At 39.2% G+C, this 23,149-nt stretch overlaps 2 protein-coding genes across 2 annotated transcripts; both read left to right on the forward strand.

Moving 5' to 3' along the window:
* Nucleotides 1-9,025: 9,025 nt before the first annotated feature.
* On the forward strand, nucleotides 9,026-10,546 carry LOC124274523. Its single transcript, XM_046709885.1, has one exon. It carries the CDS (start codon nucleotides 9,026-9,028, stop codon nucleotides 10,544-10,546), a length of 1,521 nt encoding a protein of 506 aa, XP_046565841.1.
* Nucleotides 10,547-10,578: 32 nt separating this feature from the next.
* Nucleotides 10,579-11,319, forward strand: LOC124274524. The gene has a single exon (XM_046709886.1). It carries the CDS (start codon nucleotides 10,579-10,581, stop codon nucleotides 11,317-11,319), a length of 741 nt encoding a protein of 246 aa, XP_046565842.1.
* Nucleotides 11,320-23,149: the final 11,830 nt, after the last annotated feature.

Here is a 23,149-nt window from a genome sequence, read left to right on the forward strand (position 1 = left end):
ACGGCTGTGACAAAGAAGAACACGGCTGTGATAGGGCCGTTACGGTAGTGACATTATATATCGCCAGAACGTCACTGCCGTAGCATGCAGTCTATACCTGTTTTTAACATGACAGGGACATCTACAAGTAAATTTTTTGCCTATTACATATTCTTCAAACATTCTGAAATATCTGACTGACAAATTTCACTAAATTATCTTTTAAAGTAAACATACAAAACTGGCTATTAATAAAAATGTCACTACCGTTATTGTGTCACTACCATAACAATTAATGCCAATGTCCACGCCATAACATTATCATTTTCCTTATTTAATTAAAATTGATTTATCTGTTTATGTCTGAAATTTGTAGTGCAAGTATGTTTGGTAGTAGAGCTAGTAAGTAGTAAGCATACTATAATTCATATTCTCATTGTGAAATTTTTGCTACATTTTACTTTATATTTGCAAATCAGAAAAGAAAGGATATTGTTTGGCTTGTTGGCCCCTTTTAAGCAATAAATATATAATTTCAAAACTCATTGGCCATGTTATGTTGCAAAAATAGATATTTTAAGATATATCATCCTTGGAGTTTTTTTTAGGTATACACTTGTGGAGGAGAGTAACGTCATCTCAACATGTGTATCTTCAGACATTTCATTTGGTCCAGAAAATGTATTTTCCATGCCGGCTTAACACTGAAACAATTTGAGGGAGAGATAGATGATGGAGGAAAGGGGTGGGGGATAGAATGAGAGAGAGGGATGGAAGGAATGATGGATGGTTTGAGGTGAGAATGATTAAAGGATGGGGTTGTGTGGGGCGGTGAGTGAGAGAGGTATGGAGCCATTGAATAGATGGATGGATTGAGTGCGAGACTTGATGGGGTTGTGGGGTGGAGTGAGAGATGGAGACAGAAGAATGGAAGGATGGATGGATAGCTTAAATTAGAGATGATGGGAAGGAGTGAGAGATAGAAACAAGGAAGAATAGAATGGATGGATGGCTTAAATTAGAGATGAAGGGAAGGAGTGAGAGATGGAAACAAGGAAGAATGGAAACAAGGAAGAATGGAAGGATGGATGGATGGTTTAAATTTGAAGATAAAGCTGCTCTGTTTTCAATTTGCGGTCCTTTATCGTTGATTTAAGACCGCTAAATGTTTAACTTAAAACCTCACGCGTTATTAAAACCGAACGCGTTAGCGTGAGGTTTTAAATTGAACATTTAGCGGTCTTAAATCAACGATAAAGGACCGCAAAATTAAAAACAAAGCAGCTTTATCTTCATTGTAGCACGACTGATAAGCGTTTTAAAACCCAACTGTTTGGCGCGCAACAACATAAGGCGCAAAGGGGCGTTTTTCCTGGAAATCGCTTGGAATCGTCCCGTTCAGGGACAGGTTGTGTAATGAACAAAATAAGACATTTTCAAGAACATAAATGCTTTATTTCAGGAAGCAGTATGCTTGTATTTGTAACAAGTAGCACGACATTGTGTGATACTCGATTCTGATTGGCTGATGAGCTCTCAGCCAATCAGAATCGAGTATCACACAATGTCGTGCTAGAATGTTTGTTTATGGTTGGGTCTTTACATTGAAATTGAGTTTGAATATGCTTTTGATAAAAACTAAAATGATAGCAAGGTTCGCAAATAAATGTGGAGGAAAAATCGATTTTATTGCATTCTTCGAGTTTTGATAAATGTTTTATTATTACTATTTCATTCACGACTGTAAATATAGTTCACTTCAGTTCAGATATCAGCCATGTTGGGGGTCAAAAGGAAGTAGTGCGGCAGTGTTGTATACTGAAGCGGTCATAAAATCAGACGCATTTACAGTCCAAACTGATTGTCCAATCAAATTTGAGTATTTCACTTAGTCATGGTAGAATGACGGATTACACTCACTTTATTTTTTCTTAAAATATGATATACTAGTGTCCTTATGTATATATAATTGATTCCATATTGTCTTCAGATGTTGCATGCTTTGTGCATTCATAATTTGGATGTATAAGATGATGTTGTAAAACTGTCGTGATTTGTTAAGAAAAAAAGAAAATGTTCAAGTATCCATTATATGCTTCCGATATTTGATTTAAGTTTTACTCAATTATATCTGCATCTACTAATTTCAATCAGTATTTTCAATCAGGTTATTCTCTATAACATGTCTATTTCACTTCTCAGATTGGGTAAACCCGAGACAGATCCATTTGAGACATTTACCTGTATTTCAAATATTGTGTTTTCTGGTCTTCAGATACAAATGTTCTCACTTATCATCTCTCATTGATGTTGTATCGTTGTATTATTGATGTTTATACCTATTTGTATAATCGTTATAGTGAGTGAGTGGGTTAAGATTTTAAGTCACATCGGCAATATTTCAGCCATATCGTGACTATAAACAAGTTGTGAATTCACCATAAATACATATAAATTATAAAAACCTGCCGACGAAGGACAGTAAAATCAACCAGAATATCACAGTATCAAGGAATAAAACTCTCTCTGAAACTGGATTTCAAATTAGGACAACACAGTATAAAAATGGGCTATAGATCGCCAACAACTAAATTATATCTGCATCTGCTAATTTTAATCAGTATTTTCAGTCAGGTTATTCTCTAAAACATGTCTGTTTCACTTCTCAGATTGGGTAAACCCGAGACAGATCCATTTGAGACATTTTCCTGTATTTCAAATCTTGTTTTGTTTTCTGGTCCCACGATTCTGAAAATGTTCTCAATTATCACTCTCTCATTGATGTTGATACAAATGTTCTCAATTATCATCTCATTGATGTTGTATTATTGATGTTTATACCTATTTGAATAATCGTTATAGACTTGACATACTTATGTATAGGCTTGAGCTTAAGTCATTGGTCAGTCGCAAGTGACGACATGCTCTACAACAGGAGGGGCATGTATAACCAGGATATTTATTACAAAAAAATTAATATAGATTTGATAAAGATTTTAGGAAAATCTGAAGTCAAGTTCAGAGGGGTCAATGTACTTGGAAAGTGCATTGATCGGTGTAAAGAAATTCATATCAACTCATTTCTCTTGCAAATAACAAATATGATAAGGGAAATGAGTGGATAGATTGGATCGGGTGATCAAATATACCCTTTAGGAAACTAATGGTCAGTTAGGATGCCAGAAATTGGAAAAAGGACACCAAGATGGGTTTGAATGAGTTCAAGAGGTATCATCTGGCGCCTACCTGTCTGGAGTACGGTTTAGTTGTGAACGGTTGATAGTTGACTTAAGCTAATTAATTAAGCAATTTCATACCTGGAAGAATTTTATGGTACCGATTAATTCTTGTCAATGTCATAATTGATTTTCCTGTTAGTTGGGGTATGACTCATTTTAGCATGACGTAGGACATTATTTCAGGGGAGGAGGTGCCAAATTGTCATCAGTACTGATACTACTATCAGTCCGGTGACTGGTGCGGACAACTAACCCACCGTTGACTGAAGAAGTTTTCTCTGTATATTGAGAGAATAGTCCAGATGAAGTAAAAAAAGTTAACAGTTGAATAAGAGAATCGTCGTTTTAGATGTCGGCTGGGGCCTTCCAGGTCGCCCTTCAGGAATTCAGTGAATCTGTGGTGGTGTATAGATCAAGTAATATCTGAGGACCATTGTGCCATAACTATTCCAAAATAAAAGGATTTGAACAGCACACCGGACTTGTTGACATTATCTCGGCTACATCATCCCCAGACCATGAAGAGTGGTCAGACTGAGAGTGACTGGGCAGAAGGGTATAACACCCAGACACCCTATGGTGACATACGGAGTTCTGCCCCATGGAATGTTAGATGAGTGAGTGAGTGAGCATGTTTTTTAAGCAATTGGGCAAAAACAGAAACATGCTCGGTCAGTAATTTGTGAGTGAGTTTAATTTTACGGCACTTTTAGCAATATTCCAGCAATATTATCACAGCGGGGGACACCAGAAACGGCTTCACACATTGTACCCATGTGGGAAATCGAACCCAGGTCTTTGACGGTATTAGCAAACGCTTTAACCACTAGGCTACCTACACCACCGCCCTCTATGTTAAATGAGATATGGTTGGTTAGATTGTCATGCTGGGGTTGCGTCCTGACATGTCTGCGCGCGGCGTTAAACAACAAACCAACCATCCAACCAACCTCATCATACACCAGCAGCATAATACATTGCTTGAAGCGTTAATTCCTGATTAATCACAGTCTGTCATGTTACTTGAACATCGCTGACTCAGTGTTAGACAACAAACAAAGTAATGAAACAGTAAATGAAAACACAGGCACAGTTTGTTTCACAGCCACATTTATTGTTCCATATTTGATAGAGTTGCAACGATACAGCAAAATCATGATACGATACGTACCACAACACCATGATCGATACACATCTTCACAGCTAATGGTGTGGACACTTCTTGATTACAATTATTTTAAATCAGGTACAAATGCAGATTTTGTTTTCAATGCTAATTGCAAATTGTTTTATAATTTTCTTTCCAAAGGTAGTTTTCTGTCATTTAAATTATATTTCAATTATATTCTTACAAGTTACCATAAAGCAAGAAGTAATTTCAGTGGTCTTTCCATGTAATCAGTATTTAATAAGAGCCTAGCAGTAACTCTCTAGACAGGAGCCAGGGCAGTGTGTGGTCATGTGACCCAAAGCATGTGCAGTTCATGCAACTCCAGCCACATGGCATAACAGTGGAAGGCCTCAAGGTGTACAGATGTGTTAACAGAGATGGTCTCTGGTGTAATGACAAGAGTGTTGGAACACAAATGTAAGTTTATTTCATGTATTGAGGTTATCTGTCAATTCTGAGGGTTGGAGTAATGAGTTATTTTGAGTATAGTATTTCCATCATGCTTATGGTTATTGAATAGGAATTTGAATTTAAAGTAATGTTTGCATTTCATTGCAGAAATAATTCTATTCTCAATTCATGTTTCATTTGAATTATTATTCAGCCAATGTAACTACTAACACAGCAGTAATTATGCCTTAAAGTTATGCTGCTGTAAGTAACTTGTTTCAGAAACTGTTTTATGGTATTGTTTGTCAAAGCATATTTAGTAAGGTATTTTTTGTTTCTTTTTTAGTTTCTGAACCTCGCCATTTAATGAACCTTGCCATTTAATGAACACTGGTCTATCTAAAGGCTAATGGAAGAGACCAGCTTTAATGTTACCAATTCATGGATTTGTGTAGTATTGTGCCGACAGTTTCTAACCGTCCCTTGACATGGACTTCAATGTCGTCAAGGTTATATTGCCAAATTGTCACCAGTACAACCAAATGCCACAACGTTAATAAATGAACATGACGAATATGCTCCAGTGAATAAACTTTTGTTAAATGGTGCGAGGTTTTCGTATTTGTAGTTCTTGCATCAACACTTAGTTCAGAAAATTTATGAAATTAAAGTATGAACTTGTGCACTATATGGACATTGATGAAATACATTGCATAGTGATATCATGTGGTTGTACATGTACTCGCATATTTAACTGAATGTTCAGTAGATATATTGACAGCTTTGTGCAAGTAATATTTGATCATCATGGCAGCAGGTGGCAATTTTGACAATATTGTGGTATCTGGTGACAATCCTGATGTTAAACTCGAGGATCCAGGTCAAACCACTGAAGAGGATCCAGGTCAGTTTCCATGAAGAGGATCCAGGTCAAGCCAATGAAGAGGATCCAGGTCAGTTCAAGCCAATGAAGAGGATCCAGGTCAAGCCAATGAAGAGGATCCAGCTCAAGACACTGCTGTTGCTGACACTGCTGTTGAACTCAGAGTGGTAATAATGGTGCTGGTGCAATACCAGGACGTGGTGCCCGTAAAAGACACTGACTGAAAAGGGTAAAGCAGAAAAGCTGCGCTTGATGAAAAATAAAACAGACTTCTTTGTTGAGGGCTATTACAAAAAGAGAAATGAACTTTTGAAACTTATGCAAAATGGTTCATGTGAGAGTTTGCATTTAGTCAAGTATAGTTACGTTGAGTATAATGACCTATGTTCTCAGTATGATGCCTCAGTTTAGCACCAATTACAGCATGTTGACATCAGAGTCTGATAGAGTTCGTGAGAGTGAACGTCATGAGGACAGAAGGGTTGCATGGGATGAATTTAGAGTTAGCGTGGATAGTTGGATAGAGAGGAGTGAGAGATTGTTAAGTGATCAGCTTGAGAGTGTATCCAGGGTGTCTGGGTCAAAAGTGTCAAAGTCTTTCCTCTACTAGGTCAACTAGGTCAGCATTAGCAAAAGAACGTGCTCGTCTAGCAGAACTTAACGCCCAGAAATCTATGCAAGGGGCAATTATGCAGCAACAACAAAAAACTGAAGAACTAAGATTGGATATGGAAATTGCTAAGGCCAAAGCCAGAGAGAAAGTGTTAGCAGAGTTTGAACTGACACCCTTGACTAATGTTAAAGTTGAAAACCCTCTATTGAGATTTATTCCTCCAGCTGTCAAGACTTTATACCAGCCTGCCGCTCCCAAAGTGACTTCGTCGTATCAGCCTCCAGCTGCCAACGTGACGTCATACCCATCTGCCGCTCCCTAACGTGACGTCATATCCATCTGCCGCCCCAACGTGACGTCATACCCATCTGCCGCTCCCAACGTGACGTCATACCCATCTGCCGCTGCTGCCCAACGTGACGTCATACCCATCTGCCGCTCCCCGTGACGTCATAACGTGACGTGACGTCATACCCATCTGCCGCTCCTAACGTGACATCATACCCATCTGCTATTCCCAACGTGATGTCATCTTACCCATCCACTGATCCTAACATGACACCATTCGTGTCGTCAGTTACACCATCACCTACATCGCTGCCACATAACCAGAAGTGCCTAAATTCAAAGGTGATCCCTATTGACTTTATCACATTTATGATGGCTTTTGATGCACGAATCGTGCCCAATACCGCAAGGGATGTTGATAGACTCTATTACCTTGATCAGTTGCTAATTGGGGAATCTAAGGATTTGATATCTGGATGCTTGTATATGGAACCAAGTGAAGGTTACCGTTCAGCACGGTTACTTTTGAAGAAACATTATGGCGATCCTTACAAAGTATCAAATGCCTATGTTAATCAAGTCCTGTCTTGGCCATCCATGAAGAATGATGATTCCAAACAACTTCGACGATTTTCCTTCTTCCTAATCAAATGTAGTCATGCAATGAAAACCATGTCTCACATGGCGGTCTTAAATCATGCCCCAAATCTGAAGGCTGTCATTAGCAAGTTGCCTATGTTCCTACAGAATAGATGGCGAGACCAGGTGATCACACTACGGCTGAAAGGGAGAGAGGTTGCTTTCCAAGATGTAGTGGACTTTGTCCATTTTGCAGCAGAATCAGCCAACGAACCAGTATTCAGCAAAGAGGAATCCCAGAAATGTGAAATTACTTCAAGAAGTGGGTTGCAATCTCGTTCAAGTAGACAGAAGTCGACAAGCTTTGCTACAAATGTATCTTCACCTAGAACATTATCATGCTATTACTGTCGCAAGAATCATGATTTGGATGATTGTCTTGACTTTTTACAGAAATCACTGGATGATAGGAGAAGTTACCTGAAAGAGAAACGGATGTGCTTTGGGTGTTATGGATCCAACCATTTTTCCAAAGGCTGTGGAAGGAGAAGACAATGTAAACGGTGTGGTAAGCGTCACCCTACTGCCTTGCATGATGACAACTATGTAGCGTCACAGAACCAGTCAATTATAGGCAGTCTTTCAAAAGACGTGGCCTCTACCAATACAGTCTCAGCATCTTGCAATACAAACCTGGACTTGGGAGAAATAGTTCTTCAAGCCATCCTTCCAGTTTTTGTCCATCAGAAAGGTAAAGACACATACATAAAGACGTATGCTCTTCTGGACAATGGTAGCACAGGATGTTTTGTCACTGATAATCTGGCTGAAGAGTTAAATGCATCGTCAACCGCTTCATTGTTGAAACTGAAAAACCATGCATGGTGTAAATACAGTCAATACATCCTCAGTAGCAGACCTCATTGTGTCAAACTTAGATGGCCAGAACGAGATATGCCTACCAAAATGTTTTACCAGGGAAGATATACCAGTGAGCCACAATCAGATTCCAAATGCAAATGTTCTGAAACAATTTCCTCACCTGAAGCTGGTAGCAGATGTGTTGCCAGACTTTAGTCCATCCACTGATGTCGGTCTCTTAATCGGAAGCAACTGCCCTGTAGCACTGCAGCCCCAACGTATAGTGCCAACTGACGGAGAAAGCCTGTTTGCTGTACTGTATCAACTTGGGTGGACAGTTAATGGCCCTGTTCATGTAAAGTACAACCAAGGAGACAACAACCTTACCTGTAACACAGCCATCCTTCATGAGGTAACCAGGGTGACTGAATGTCCCACTCCAGATAGAATCCTCAAAATGTTTCAACTGGACTTCAGTGAAAAGGACCATGGTAAAGGACCTGGCGATAAAGGCAACTCCAGAGAAGATGACCAGTTTCTTAGCATTGCCAAACAGAACATGAAGTTTGTAGATGGACATTTTCAGCTCCCCCTGCCATTTAAAGACAAGGAGGCACAAACAGCAAATAATCGAGAGCAAGCAACGAAGCGAGCAAAATGGCAGAAGAAGAAAATGTTGGAAAATGATCAGTATCACAGGGATTATGTCGCATTTGTGGATAATCTCTTGGCTTGCAACTACGCCTACAAAATACCACCTAGTGAAATCTTCACCTCACCTGAAAGAATCTGGTATCTTCCCCACCATGGCATATACCACCCCAGGAAGCCACAAAGATCCGGGTAGTCTTTGACTGTAGTGCTACCTTTAATGGCTCATCTCTGAATGACAGACTACTGCAGGGTCCTAATCTCACAAACACTCTGATAGGCATCCTTACAAGATTCCGTGCAGAACCAGTGGCGTTTATGGCCGATATAGAGGCAATGTTCTACCAGGTTAAGGTGCCCTTTATATCAACATGACCAGCTCCGTTTCCTGTGGTGGCCTGACGGCGATCTGCAATTGGAACTCGAGGGAATACAGAATGGCAGTCCACATATTCGGTGCTGTATCTTCTCCCAGTATAGCTAACTTTGCTCTCAAAGCTACAGCTGACAAAGCAGAAGAGAAGTATGGAACTGAGGTTGCTGACACAATTAGAAAGAATTTCTATGTGGATGATTGGCTCAAGTCTGCAGCAAATGAAAGGAAAGTTATCCATCTCATCAAGGATGTACAATCAGCATGTGCAGAAGGTGGATTTCGCTTAACTAAGTTTGTATCCAACAGCCGAGATGTTCTTAAATCAATCCCTACAGAAGATCGTGCCAAACAGATTCAAACTTGTAACTTGGATTACGATGAAATACCCATAGAACGGGCACTTGGTCTTCAATGGCATGTCAGCACTGATATGTTTGGCTTCTCAACAGATCTACCTAGCAAGCTGGTGACCAGAAGAGGAATACTATCAACTGTCTCCTCGCTATATGATCCACTTGGTATGGTTTCTCCTGTCATTTTGCCAGCAAAGAAAATTCTACAAGATCTCTGTGTAGACAAAACACTTGGTTGGGATGATGAGATACTACCTGAACTGAACCACAGATGGAAAGAATGGTTGAGTGGTTTACCGCAGCTCAACGATATGAGAATACCTAGATGTCTAAGGCCAGTTGAGTTTGGTCGGATTGTATGTAGACAGTTACATCTATTTTCAGATGCCAGTTCCATTGGTTATGGCTGCGTTGCATACTTGCGTCTACTTGATGAAGGTAAAAACATCAATGTGTCCTTCCTGATGGGCAAGTCAAGGCTGGCGCCAGTAAGAACAGTCACTATCCCTAGGCTTGAACTAACAGCAGCATCAGTATCACTTCAGCTCGGGCAACAACTACTGAACCAGCTCGACATGGAGATTGATGAAGTATCATACTATACTGATTCTACCACAGTCCTTCACTACATCAATAATGAAGCAAAACGCTTCCCAGTGTTTGTGGCAAATCGGGTTCGTTTAATCAGAGACTACTCGCAACCGTCACAGTGGAAGTTCATAGACTCTCGCACCAACCCAGCTGACATTGCCTCAAGAGGCATGAGTATAGGGCAATTCCTTCATGCTGACACTTGGTTTCATGGACCCAAATTCCTCCACGCTCATGAATCAGAATGGCCAGACTGCTCCATTCCAAGTACACCAGCAGAAACAGTCCAAACCACAGACCTACAACCTGAGATGAATCATTGTATGGAGAAGTTGATCTCTCATTATTCCAACTGGTATCGTTTGAAACGCGCTCTGGCTGTCTACATCTTTCTCAGGGATGTACTTCACTCACGGATCAAGCAGAAACACAAGCTTAAGGAGTACCATACATCAACTGACCAACCTTTCACGGTGGGACGACTAGAGGAAGCAGAACTCGTCATTATTAAGTATGTACAACATGTAGCATTTCCTTCCGAATGTGAAAGTCTGTCTGATGCCGAGTGCTGAAGAGTAGTTCCATCTACAAGCTAGATCCCTTCATGGAAGGTGGTGTACTGAGATTGGGCGGCCGCCTTAGCAGAGCGGATATTCAGGCTGACATGATGCACCAAATCTGGCTTCCCCGTAAAAACCATGTGACAAAGCTCATCATTCAGGACATACATGTCAGACTAGGACATGGAGGTAGGAATCATGTCTTGTCCATTCTCCGAGAAAAATACTGGGTGATTAAAGCCAACTCTACGGTCCGCAATATCCTTTCACACTGTGTCACCTGTCGACGAATGAGGACTCCAGTTTGCAATCAGAAAATGGCAGACCTACCAGCCAGCAGAGTAAATCCGTCGCCTCCGTTCACCCACACAGGTATAGATTTCTTTGGGCCACACATGATTAAAGAAGGGAGGAAATATGTCAAAAGGTATGGAGCACTGTTTACCTGTATGGCCAGTAGAGCTATCCACATTGAAACTGCATGTTTACTTGACACTGATTCCTTTATTCAAGCCCTACGACGCTTCACTGCCAGAAGGGGACCAGTCAAACAGATACTCTGTGACAATGGTACAAATTTTGTTGGAGCAGAGAAGGAACTGCGTGAAGCTGTGATGGAGATGGATCAGGATAGAGTGAAAGAGTATCTCTTGAAGCAGCATATTGAGTGGAGATTTAACCCCCTGCCGCCAGTCATATGGGGAGGGAGCTGGGAAAGAATGATTGGCTCAGTTCGCAAGGGTACTTGCTCCTTTGTTGAAAGAGTTTGGCGAGAGGCTAGATGATGAGTCCTACCGGACGCCCTCTGTGAGGTTGAATCAATCATCAACTCCAGACCGTTGACCACCGTATCAGATGACCCTAGTGATCTCAATCCCCTCACCCCTGGTCATCTGCTAATGCTAAAATCTGAAGTGTATTTTCCTCCTCCAGGGCAGTTTCAGAGAGATGACATGTACATGAGACGTAGATGGAGACGGGTACAGTATTTGGCTGGGGTATTCTGGTCACGATGGCGCAAAGAATATCTCCTGACTCTGCATGAACGGCAGAAATGGGCTGTACCCAAACGTAATCTACAAATAGATGATGTTGTACTCATCAAAGACGAGAACTTGCATAGGTCTGAATGGGTGATGGGGCGTGTGATCAGTTGTGAATCTGACAAGTTTGGCTTGGTACGAAGTGTGGAAGTGGAAACTCAGAAGGGTCAGTTGCGCAGACCAGTACATAAACTTGTCTTGTTGCTCGCAAAAGATGAGTGAATGGATGTTCACCAATTTGGTGTGCTGGAGATGGTAAAATATATTGTGAATGATAAATCTGCATAATTTGTAGGTTTTTTGTTAAACAGTAGGTAACTGTTTAAGAGGCCGAGTATGTGAATGCAGATTTTGTTTTCAAGGCTAATTGCAAATTGTTTTTATAATTTTCTTTTCCAAAGGTAGTTTTCTGTCATTTAAATTGTATTTCAATTATATTCTAACAAGTTACCAAAAAGCAAGAAGTAATTTCAGTGGTCTTTCCATGTAATCAGTATTTAATAAGAGCCTAGCAGTAAGTCTAGAGAGGAGCCAGGGCAGTGTGTGTGGTCATGTGACCCAAAGCATGTGCAGTTCATGCAATCCAGCCACATAGCATAAGAGTGGAAGGCCTCAAGGTGTACAGATGTGTGAACAGAGATGGTCTCTGGTGTAATGACAAGAGTGTTGGAACACAAATGTAAGTTTATTTCATGTATTTGAGGTTATCTGTCAATTCTGAAAGGTTGAGTAATGCCTTTTTTTAGTATAGTATTTTATTATGCTTATGGTTATTGAATAGGAATTGGAATTCTAAAGTAATGTTTGCATTTCATTGCAGAAATAATTCTATTCTCAATTCATGTTTCATTTGAATTAGTATTCAGCCAATGTAACTACTAACACAGCAGTAATTATGCCTTAAAGTTATGCTGCTGTAAGTAACTTGTTTCAGAAACTGTTTTATGGTATTGTTTGTCAAAGCATATTTAGTAAGGTATTTTTGTTTCTTTTTAGTTTCTGAACCTCGCCATTTAATGAACCTTGCCATTTAATGAACACTGGTCTATCTAAAGGCTAATGGAAGAGACCAGCTTTAATGTTACCAATTCATGGATTTGTAGTAGTATTGTGCCGACAGTTTCTAACCGTCCCCTTGACATGTGGACTTCAATGTCGTCAAGGTTATATTGCCAACTTGTCACCAGTACAACCAAATGCCACAACGTGAATAAATGAACATGACGAATATGCTCCAGTGAATAAACTTTGTTAAATGGTGCGAGTTTTTCGTATTTGTAGTTCTTGCATCAACAACTAAGGTTTTGGTTACTGCGATTACTGACGAAGAAACTATTAAACAAGAGCCGTATGACACTTTTTGAAACATAGTAGAAATAACAAACTCGACTGAAAGTCAAAAGCTAAAAGCTGGGAGGTGTAAGATTATTGTTGAAAACGGAAAGGGATGTTTAGGAAAAGAAGTCATCCCTTTCGTCATACAGATTTGAGATCTGCTTTTCGCAAAAATCAAGCTGAGATACCATGGTTAATTTGGATTACCTTTCCAAACATAACATACACCAGTCACCCTCTTGTTGTATTTCTACATTAACAGATACACTCTGAATGTAGTTGAACATTTGGACATTTATACACTCGAAAACCAACACCAGTCCTTCCCCGCAAACCGACTAGTCCCAAATATGTAAGTTCATGTCGACAATTCAAAGGGCATGGTAGATTAGACCACTTTACATTGCACGCTTTCAGCTGTGATTCAGTAGTCATGTAAAAGCAGTTATTATGTGTACAATGTGGAGTTAATGTTGAAGTATGTGTGTAGTTATAGAATAGTGTATACAATTTAACCAAAACTCGTGTACAGGAACTTCTGATAGACGTCATTTATACAGGAAGAGAGCTGTTAGACTCTATGGTCTGTTGCTAATTTCCATTCCAAGTCTAGACACCGCCATTAGACTCTGAGTGGAAGTGAGTCATTGTCTCGTGGCATTAACGGCAGCCAGCTACAACAAGGCTAAAATAGACCATAGAATATACCACATGAATAGGTGTAGTTGATTAACAACATTCAAACTTTACACTAAGCCCTAATTTCTTTTAACGGTAATTGTAATAATGATAATATTACATGGCGTCACAATTATACTCATAAATATAATTCAATACTGATGATGATGATGATGATGATGATGATGATGATGATGATGGAGATGATGCCTTTTCTGTAATCTTTTGGTGTTGCTGATTGCATGGAACAAGGAATTCTGGGAATTGAAACCATCAAACGTAGAAACGTTTCACCAGCCTCGATCTTCCCTCAGTCATTTATATAAACAATTATTCTTGGAAATCGTAATGTGTCATTAAGGTGGAGGCTCTTCATGACAGAATTGTAATGTGCACATTTTACACACACGTATTTGTCTGATGATCCTTTTGTGAAGCAGATCAAGACACATGAAGGAAAGAAGGCATTCCGCAGTATATCTGAAAGGATCAAGTACATGTATGTTGGACATAATGTGAATGTTGATGCCTGTATTGTTGATGGTACTCTACTGCTGGACGGCACAGGAATGTCAGCCAAGGAAAGAGCCAAATCAAATAGACAATGGTATCGGGTTTATGCGCAGTGTTGTTATGAGAGTGTGTTTTTTGTTATTTGTAATATCATTGATTAAGTGATAGTTATTATGGGTCACAATGTTTAAAGTTTTGAGTGTGGGTTGTGGCTCGCATCTCGCTTCATATATGTTCCATGGCAGTATCGCTTCAGAGTTGCCTCCCTTGGCAATGTTGTTTATTTACGGCTTTCGTCATGCCGTGGAGTTTTCGTGAATGTTCTGCGTGGATAAAGATACAGCCTAGCTTTACTAGAATGCTCTAGAACTGCGTAAGAGCTATGTAAAGGCTGGTTGTTGTGTTGTTCGTCGGACTTATTACATGACTGGAGTTATACACATCTGTCTGCCGTCATTGGGCTGATACATCTGCCTACCTTCGTCAAGTCTGTCTGTCAACATTTCAAGACCGTGCTTGACTATTCAACTACTGCCATTGTAACCAACCTTCAATCTGTATATCTGTTCTCACCGTGAATGTCAATGTCAATGTTAATATTTGAGATTTGTGACCCAATATTTTAGATTTGTGACTCAATGGCATTGTACTAGAAATCTGTATTGTCATTCATTGTAGCTTGCTCATTGTTTGTTCAATATATTATTGAATATTTTAGACTTGTCTGTGTTCTATGGGGTGACTTGCTGGTTCAAAGGGACTTTTAAACCTTTTGTCTCGGCAAATTTATTAACCGTTACAGTATGCTGAGAAGAACAGCAATATTTGCTTGAAGTCGGATGGCCTAAAAAGTGAAACAGAAGGCTCTGTGTTGCGTCTTATGACTGATTACTTGCCACTCGATGTGTGACTTCTCATTGAGGTAAATGAGGAATGTACAATGAATGTAATGAGATAAAGTCAATCTCAGTGGATTTACAACCTTGGCACGAACACAGTATCCTTAGCGATATGATGGCGAAGCTCGATCGTTTTATTACTGCCATCACAATGTTGTTATTTAGACTCAGAAACCTATCCATGGTACGACCCACAATATGTAGAGGTTGTCATGAGAAATACTAATAAAACAGTTTTTTGTAATAGGCCCGTATACAGCCTCAGATGTATATAGTGTAACAACAAAGTGATTCAGTAAAACATGTCAAACGTACGTATCTCGCTTACGGAAAGGCATGCTTGTATCTAACGTACTAAGTTGTCTGACTCTCCAATGTTCTAGTTGATTAGGTTTGGCACCTTCCATTCTTTGACATTCGAAGATGACCTGGCTTTGCTGTGACTTAGCCCTCCTGACAGTCTGGGTATTGCAGGAGTCTGCAGTGTTGGGCAGTTCTTGGCGGGTTCGTCTAGCTAGTTCTTTCTGGGAGAAGTCACTTAACCGTTTGCTGCTTTATTAATTAAAATTTTGTAAAAATAATGTACAACCCTTGACAGACACTACTAAAACTTCGCTAAAAATCGCCACTTTGAAAGGTAATATGTCAAATTGTGTGCATCTATTAAAATAGCAAAGGACAATAATGTATGAAACCAATGTTTAACGAAAAACAATATTTTAATCCGTTGTCAGTTGACCAATAGTCAGTTAGATTACCGTCAACATGAGATTATCTCACCGAAATCAAAGCGTAAAAAGACTCAATGAAAAGCAGTTTCATTGTCCAGGAGTACAACTCGTATTAGCCCGTATGTGGTCCATGTGATGAAACCACTGGCTGGAACTGTCGCTTCATGGTCCCCAAAAGTGTTGGGATGCTTGCAAAGGTTAGATTGTTCCACTCTTCATGAAGAACATTGTCGAGTTCCTGCAGAGCTACCTAAAGTCCAAGGCTTGGTGAGGGTACATGTGTTTGATAGGGTTTAGGTCTGGTACTCGAGCTGGCCACTCGCGAGGACACTGGTCCCCTTTTCTATTTTAGCATCAAAGTAGTAAGTTATCGTATATGGGGAAGATCCTGATCCGATGGCACCAGCATACGGTTTTACTTACACATTCAGTTGGTAATCCCTGCAGCTCACACCTGTCATCGTGCCGGTTACAGAACACTGAGGTCCTGCGTTACTGATCCAACCCTAAATCAGGATTGAGCCAAGTGGACAGGCGTGCTACGTTGGAATCCTGTGTGTGCCTGCACGGCGATCTATGAAGTCTAGACAGTATCTCGAGTCATCCGTGAGACATAATGGAGCCACGTCCTGATCTGTACAATCGACGTGCTCTTCAGCCCAATCAGCCTGGTCACTGGGATGCGAATGCATGTCCCCCGGAGATCAACCTTACGCAGGCGATTACGCACTGTCTGAATAGAAAAGTTTACATTCCGCAGGTTATTTCTGAGTGTGGTGGCAGTCACAAGGTGATGACGTTTTGCTCTAAACAGGCGAAACCTGTCTTCCCACTCGCTGTTGGGTGAAACACTGTCAGCCTCCTGCATGTCATTGGGTAGTTGATCCATGCGCCTGGTATCGACTCTACGCGTTTATGATCACCCTCTGACTGACATTGCAGGCATTTGCAACGTAACGCTACGTTGACCTACTTTCAAGCACGCTAGTACCTCTGCCTAATTTTTCGGCCGTCAAACGTGGTCTTCGACGCTGAGGTAGCATAACCGATGTAATTTTTTGCAATTCTCAGTAGAGGATGTTGAACTATCTGTTTAATGATGGGCGTCGATTCTGTTACGAGACACCACAAGACAGGTTTTTAGGCATCTACCAGTGAAGATCCGGGTTAAAAGTGATCTTCAGTTACCCAGGCTTGTCGTAAGAGGCGACCAACGGGATCGGGTGGTCAGGCTCGCTGACTTGGTTGACACGTCATCGTATTCCAATGTAGAACGATGTAGAACGATACTCATGCTGTTGATCACTGGACTGTCTGGTCCAGTTTTGATTATTTACATACTGACGCCAAATAGCTTGAACGTTGCCGAGTGTGGTGTTTAACAACAACAACAACAACAACAACAACAACAACAACAACAAAAACCGAAACAAACCAACAATCATTGAATTGTCTGGTCAAGACCGCCGTCATATAGCTGGAATATTTCTGAGTGCGGCGTTAAACACAAAACCAGCCAACCAAATTTTAGGCATCATGTGCACATAGTGACTCTATGTCTCTGTCCATTCTTCGTGGAGCTTAGGTCCTGTAGGGGTTGCACAATCATTGTGTACCAGGATGATCACTATTTATTGGATGATCATTTAAACTTTATTCTGAGTAAACTTTGAGTGTTATATCACAGTTCCGCGCACATTCTTATTGCACAATATCAAAGAAACTTACGTAAACCAATCTCTAGAATGATCATATTCTTAGCCCTTCTCCATTGAATTATGACAGCATCAAGTGTACCTTAATCATTGTATAACAACAGACAATGAAGTTTCTTTAATCATCGGGCCAACGTTCCCGCCTTCAAACTGATCCATCGTTTGTACATAGACATCATATAACTCCTTAGAAGCATTCAGACAAAGTGTAAACAGCATACAAATAATCCTGTTACAGGAGGAAAGCGGGGGCAATTGGCAAGATATATACTACCGTCTCGCACGGTATTGAACGATATCATTGGCATAACCCCGGGGTAACGGTGGAGGAGTTGATCTGTGGCTGGTGCAGCCTGCGTCACTAGACGGTCCTATATTGTAATCATATTGATTCATGTATGACGAATGATGATGGCCACAAGTTGGGGCGTCTGACAAATCCTATTACAGATTGCACATTGATGCTTAGTTACATAATCCTAGCACTTGTACGGCGCGGTTTCGCTGAGCAGACAGCTAAATACATTTTCAGTTTTACCGCCAATCCCCTGCTTATTACTGTGTACATGCACATGACGTCCCCATGTATCACTGCTGTCGATATATTCTGCTTATAAGCTGGGCTGTGGTTTTGTAATACTTTTACACGTATTTTCATACACGATACATTTGGCGTATGACATGTTATAGGCCCAAGCGCGAGGCAAGCGTTAGGTAATTACAGGTTGTGAGTGAGTGAATGAGTGAGTGAGTGAGGGAGTGAGTTTAGTTTTACGCCGCACTCTGCAATTTTTTAGCTATATGGTGGCAGTCTGTAAATAATCGAGTGTGGACCAGACAATTCATTGATCAAAAGCATGAGCATCGATTTACACAATTGGGATACGATGACATGTGTCAACCAAATCAGCGAGCCTGACCATCCGATCCTGATAGTCGCATTTTACGACAAGCATGGGTTACTGAAGATCAATATTCTTATCCGGATCTTCCCGGGTTTTACATGTTGTAACTACTGATTATGGAAGTCGGAAATGATGTCTCAGTAAAACAGCACTTAGGTATAGAGTGAGCGAGGAATGATATCATTGTTATCATTTGAAACCTCTGGGTATCCTTACTGCACGTACATAATAGTAACCAATTGAATCTAATCAGATCTTCTGATGAACATGATCATATCGAGACATTCTGCTTTGTTTCACAAGAGAACACACAACACTACGATTTTACACGAGGGAGTTCTCACTACATGCATATACAAGTATGGTGTGCGTAAATGCGATGGTATTATGTAAGTTTGTCTAGTAAAGGAGATGTTCATATACAAGTATGGTGTGCGTAAATGCGATGTTATTATGTAAGTTTGTCTAGTAAAGGAGATGTTCATATACAAGTATGGTGTGCGTAAAAGCGATGTTATCATGTAAGTTTGTATAGTAAAGGAGATGTTCATATACAAGTATGGTGTGCGTAAATGCGATGTTATCATGTAAGTTTGTCTAGTAAAGGAGATGTTCATATGCAAGTATGGTTTATGTAAATGCGATGTTATGATGTAAGTTTGTATAGTAAAGGAGATGTTCATATGCAAGTATACATGTAAGTTTGTCTAGTAAAGGAGATGTATACGGTTTGTGTAAATGCGATGTTATGATGTAGTTTGTCTAGTAAAGGAGATGTTCATATGCAAGTATGGTTTGTGTAAATGCGATGTTATGATGTAAGTTTGTCTAGTAAAGGAGATGTTCATATGGTAAGTATGGTTATTGTGTAGTAAAATGCGATGTTAAATCATGTTATCATGTAAGTTTGTCTAGTAAAGGAGATGTTCATTTGCAAGTATGGTTTTGTGTAAATGCGATGTTATCATGTAAGTTTGTCTAGTAAAGGAGATGTTCATATCAAGTATGGTTTGTGTAAATGCGATGTTATGATGTAAGTTTGTCTAGTAAAGGAGATGTTCATATGCAAGTATGGTTTATGTAAATGCGATGTTATCATGTAAGTTTGTCTAGTAAAGGAGATGTTCATATGCAAGTATGGTTTGTGTAAATGCGATGTTATGATGTAAGTTTGTCTAGTAAAGGAGATGTTCATATACAAGTATGGTTTGCGTAAATGCGATGTTATCATGTAAGTTTGTCTAGTAAAGGAGATGTTCATATGCAAGTATGGTGTGCGTAAAAGCGATGTTATGATGTAAGTTTGTCTAGTAAAGGAGATGTTCATATACAAGTATGGTGTGCGTAAAAGCGATGTTATGATGTAAGTTTGTCTAGTAAAGGAGATGTTCATATGCAAGTATGGTTTGTGTAAATGCGATGTTATCATGTAAGTTTGTCTAGTAAAGGAGATGTTCATATGCAAGTATGGTGTGCGTAAATGCGATGTTATCATGTAAGTTTGTCTAGTAAAGGAGATGTTCATATACAAGTATGGTGTGCGTAAATGCGATGTTATCATGTAAGTTTGTATAGTAAAGGAGATGTTCATATGCAAGTATGGTTTATGTAAATGCGATGTTATGATGTAAGTTTGTCTAGTAAAGGAGATGTTCATATGTAAGTATGGTGTGTGTAAATGCGATGTTATCATGTAAGTTTGTCTAGTAAAGGAGATGTTCATATGCAAGTATGGTTTATGTAAATGCGATGTTATGATGTAAGTTTGTCTAGTAAAGGAGATGTTCATATGCAAGTATGGTTTGTGTAAATGCGATGTTATGATGTAAGTTTGTATAGTAAAGGAGATGTTCATATGCAAGTACGGTTTGTGTAAATGCGATGTTATGATGTAAGTTTGTCTAGTAAAGGAGATGTTCATTTGCAAGTATGGTGTACGTAAATGCGATGTCATGTAAGTTTGTCTAGTAAAGGAGATGTTCATATGGAAGTATGGTTTGTGTAAATGCGATGTTATCATGCAAGTTTGTCTAGTAAAGGAGATGTTCATCATGTAAGTTTGTCTAGTAAAGTAGAGTTGGAAGTATGTGTAAATGCGATGTTATCATGTAAGTTTGTCTAGTAAAGGAGATGTTCATATGCAAGTATGGTTTGTGTAAATGCGATGTTATCATGTAAGTTTGTATAGTAATGAGATGTTCAGTGCAAAGTTTTGTAAATGCGATGTTATGATGTAAGTTTGTCTAGTAAAGGAGATGTTCATATACAAGTATGGTGTGCGTAAAAGCGATGTTATCATGTAAGTTTGTCTAGTAAAGGAGATGTTCATATACAAGTATGGTGTGCGTAAAAGCGATGTTATGATGTAAGTTTGTCTAGTAAAGGAGATGTTCATATACAAGTATGGTTTGCCTAAAAGCGGTGTTATGATGTTAGTTTGTCTAGTAAAGGAGATGTTCATATGCAAGTATGGTTTATGTAAATGCGATGGTATCATGTAAGTTTGTCTAGTAAAGGAGATGTTCATATGCAAGTACGGTTTGTGTAAATGCGGTGTTATGATGTAAGTTTGTCTAGTAAAGGAGATGTTCATTTGCAAGTATGGTGTGCGTAAATGCGATGTTATGATGTAAGTTTGTCTAGTAAAGGAGATGTTCATATGGAAGTATGGTTTGTGTAAATGCGATGTTATCATGCAAGTTTGTCTAGTAAAGGAGGTGTTCATTTGCAAGTATGGTTTGTGTAAATGCGATGTTATGATGTAAGTTTGTCTAGTAAAGGAGATGTTCATATGCAAGTACGGTTTGTGTAAATGCGATGTTATGATGTAAGTTTGTCTAGTAAAGGAGATGTTCATTTGCAAGTATGGTGTGCGTAAATGCGATGTTATGATGTAAGTTTGTCTAGTAAAGGAGATGTTCATATACAAGTATGGTGTGCGTAAAAGCGATGTTATGATGTAAGTTTGTCTAGTAAAGGAGATGTTCATATACAAGTATGGTTTGCGTAAAAGCGATGTTATGATGTAATTTTGTCTAGTAAAGGAGATGTTCATATGCAAGTATGGTTTATGTAAATGCGATGTTATCATGTAAGTTTGTCTAGTAAAGGAGATGTTCATATGCAAGTATGGTGTACGTAAATGCGATGTTATCATGTAACTTTGTCTAGCAAAGGAGATGTTCATATGGAAGTATGGTTTGTGTAAATGCGATGTTATGATGTAAGTTTGTTTAGTAAAGGAGATGTTCATATGCAAGTATGGTTTGTGTAAATGCGATGTTATCATGTAAGTTTGTCTAGTAAAGGAGATGTTCATATGCAAGTATGGTGTACGTAAATGCGATGTTATCATGTAAGTTTGTCTAGTAAAGGAGATGTTCATATGCAAGTATGGTTTGTGTAAATGCGATGTTATGATGTAAGTTTGTCTAGTAAAGGAGATGTTCATATGCAAGTATGGTTTGTGTAAATGCGATGTTATGATGTAAGTTTGTCTAGTAAAGGAGATGTTCATATGCAAGTATGGTGTACGTAAATGCGATGTTATGATGTAAAGTTTGTCTAGTAAAGGAGATGTTCATATGCAAGTTATGGATTGTGTAAATGCGATGTTATGATGTAAGTTTGTCTAGTAAAGGAGATGTTCATATGCAAGTACGGTGTGTAAATGCGATGTTATAAAGTTTGCGATGTTATGAAGTTTGGTCTAGTAAAGGGAGATGTAAGTTTGTCTAGTTTGTCTAAAGGAGATGTTCATATGCAAGTATGGTGTACGTAAATGCGATGTTATCATGTAAGTTTGTCTAGTAAAGGAGATGTTCATATGGAATGGTTTGTGTAAATGCGATGTTATGATGTAAGTTTGTCTAGTAAAGGAGATGTTCATATGCAAGTATGGTTTATGTAAATGCGATGTTATCATGTAAGTTTGTCTAGTAAAGGAGATGTTCATATGCAAGTATGGTTTGTGTAAATGCGATGTTATGATGTAAGTTTGTCTAGTAAAGGAGATGTTCATATGCAAGTATGGTTTGTGTAAATGCGATGTTATCATGTAAGTTTGTCTAGTAAAGGAGATGTTCATATGCAAGTATGGTGTGTGTAAATGCGATGTTATGATGTAAGTTTGTCTAGTAAAGGAGATGTTCATATACAAGTATGGTGTACGTAAATGCGATGTTATCATGTAAGTTTGTCTAGTAAAGGAGATGTTCATATGGAAGTATGGTTTGTGTAAATGCGATGTTATGATGTAAGTAGTAAAGTTTGTTCTAGTAAAGGAGATGTTCATATACAAGTATAAGTTTATGTAAATGCGATGTTAATGATGTGTAAGTTTGTCTAGTAAAGGAGATGTTCATATGCAATACAAGTTATGGTTTGTAAAGGAGATGTTCATGTAAATGCGTTAGTGTTATGATGCGATGTAAGTTTGTCTAGTAAAGGAGATGTTCATATGCAAGTATGGTGTGCGTAAATGCGATGTTATCATGTAAGTTTGTCTAGTAAAGGAGATGTTCATATACAAGTATGGTTTGTACGTAAAAGCGATGTTATGATGTAAGTTTGTCTAGTAAAGGAGATGTTCATATGCAAGTTTGGTTTATGTAAATGCGATGTTATCATGTAAGTTTGTCTAGTAAAGGAGATGTTCATATGCAAGTATGGTTTGTGTAAATGCGATGTTATGATGTAAGTTTGTCTAGTAAAGGAGATGTTCATTTGCAAGTATGGTGTGCGTAAATGCGATGTTATGATGTAAGTTTGTCTAGTAAAGGAGATGTTCATATGGA

This window comes from Haliotis rubra, unplaced genomic scaffold (assembly GCF_003918875.1).
Source record: "Haliotis rubra isolate DU_JTF1 unplaced genomic scaffold, ASM391887v1 Scf1910, whole genome shotgun sequence".
NCBI classification, from domain to species: Eukaryota; Metazoa; Mollusca; class Gastropoda; order Lepetellida; family Haliotidae; genus Haliotis; species Haliotis rubra.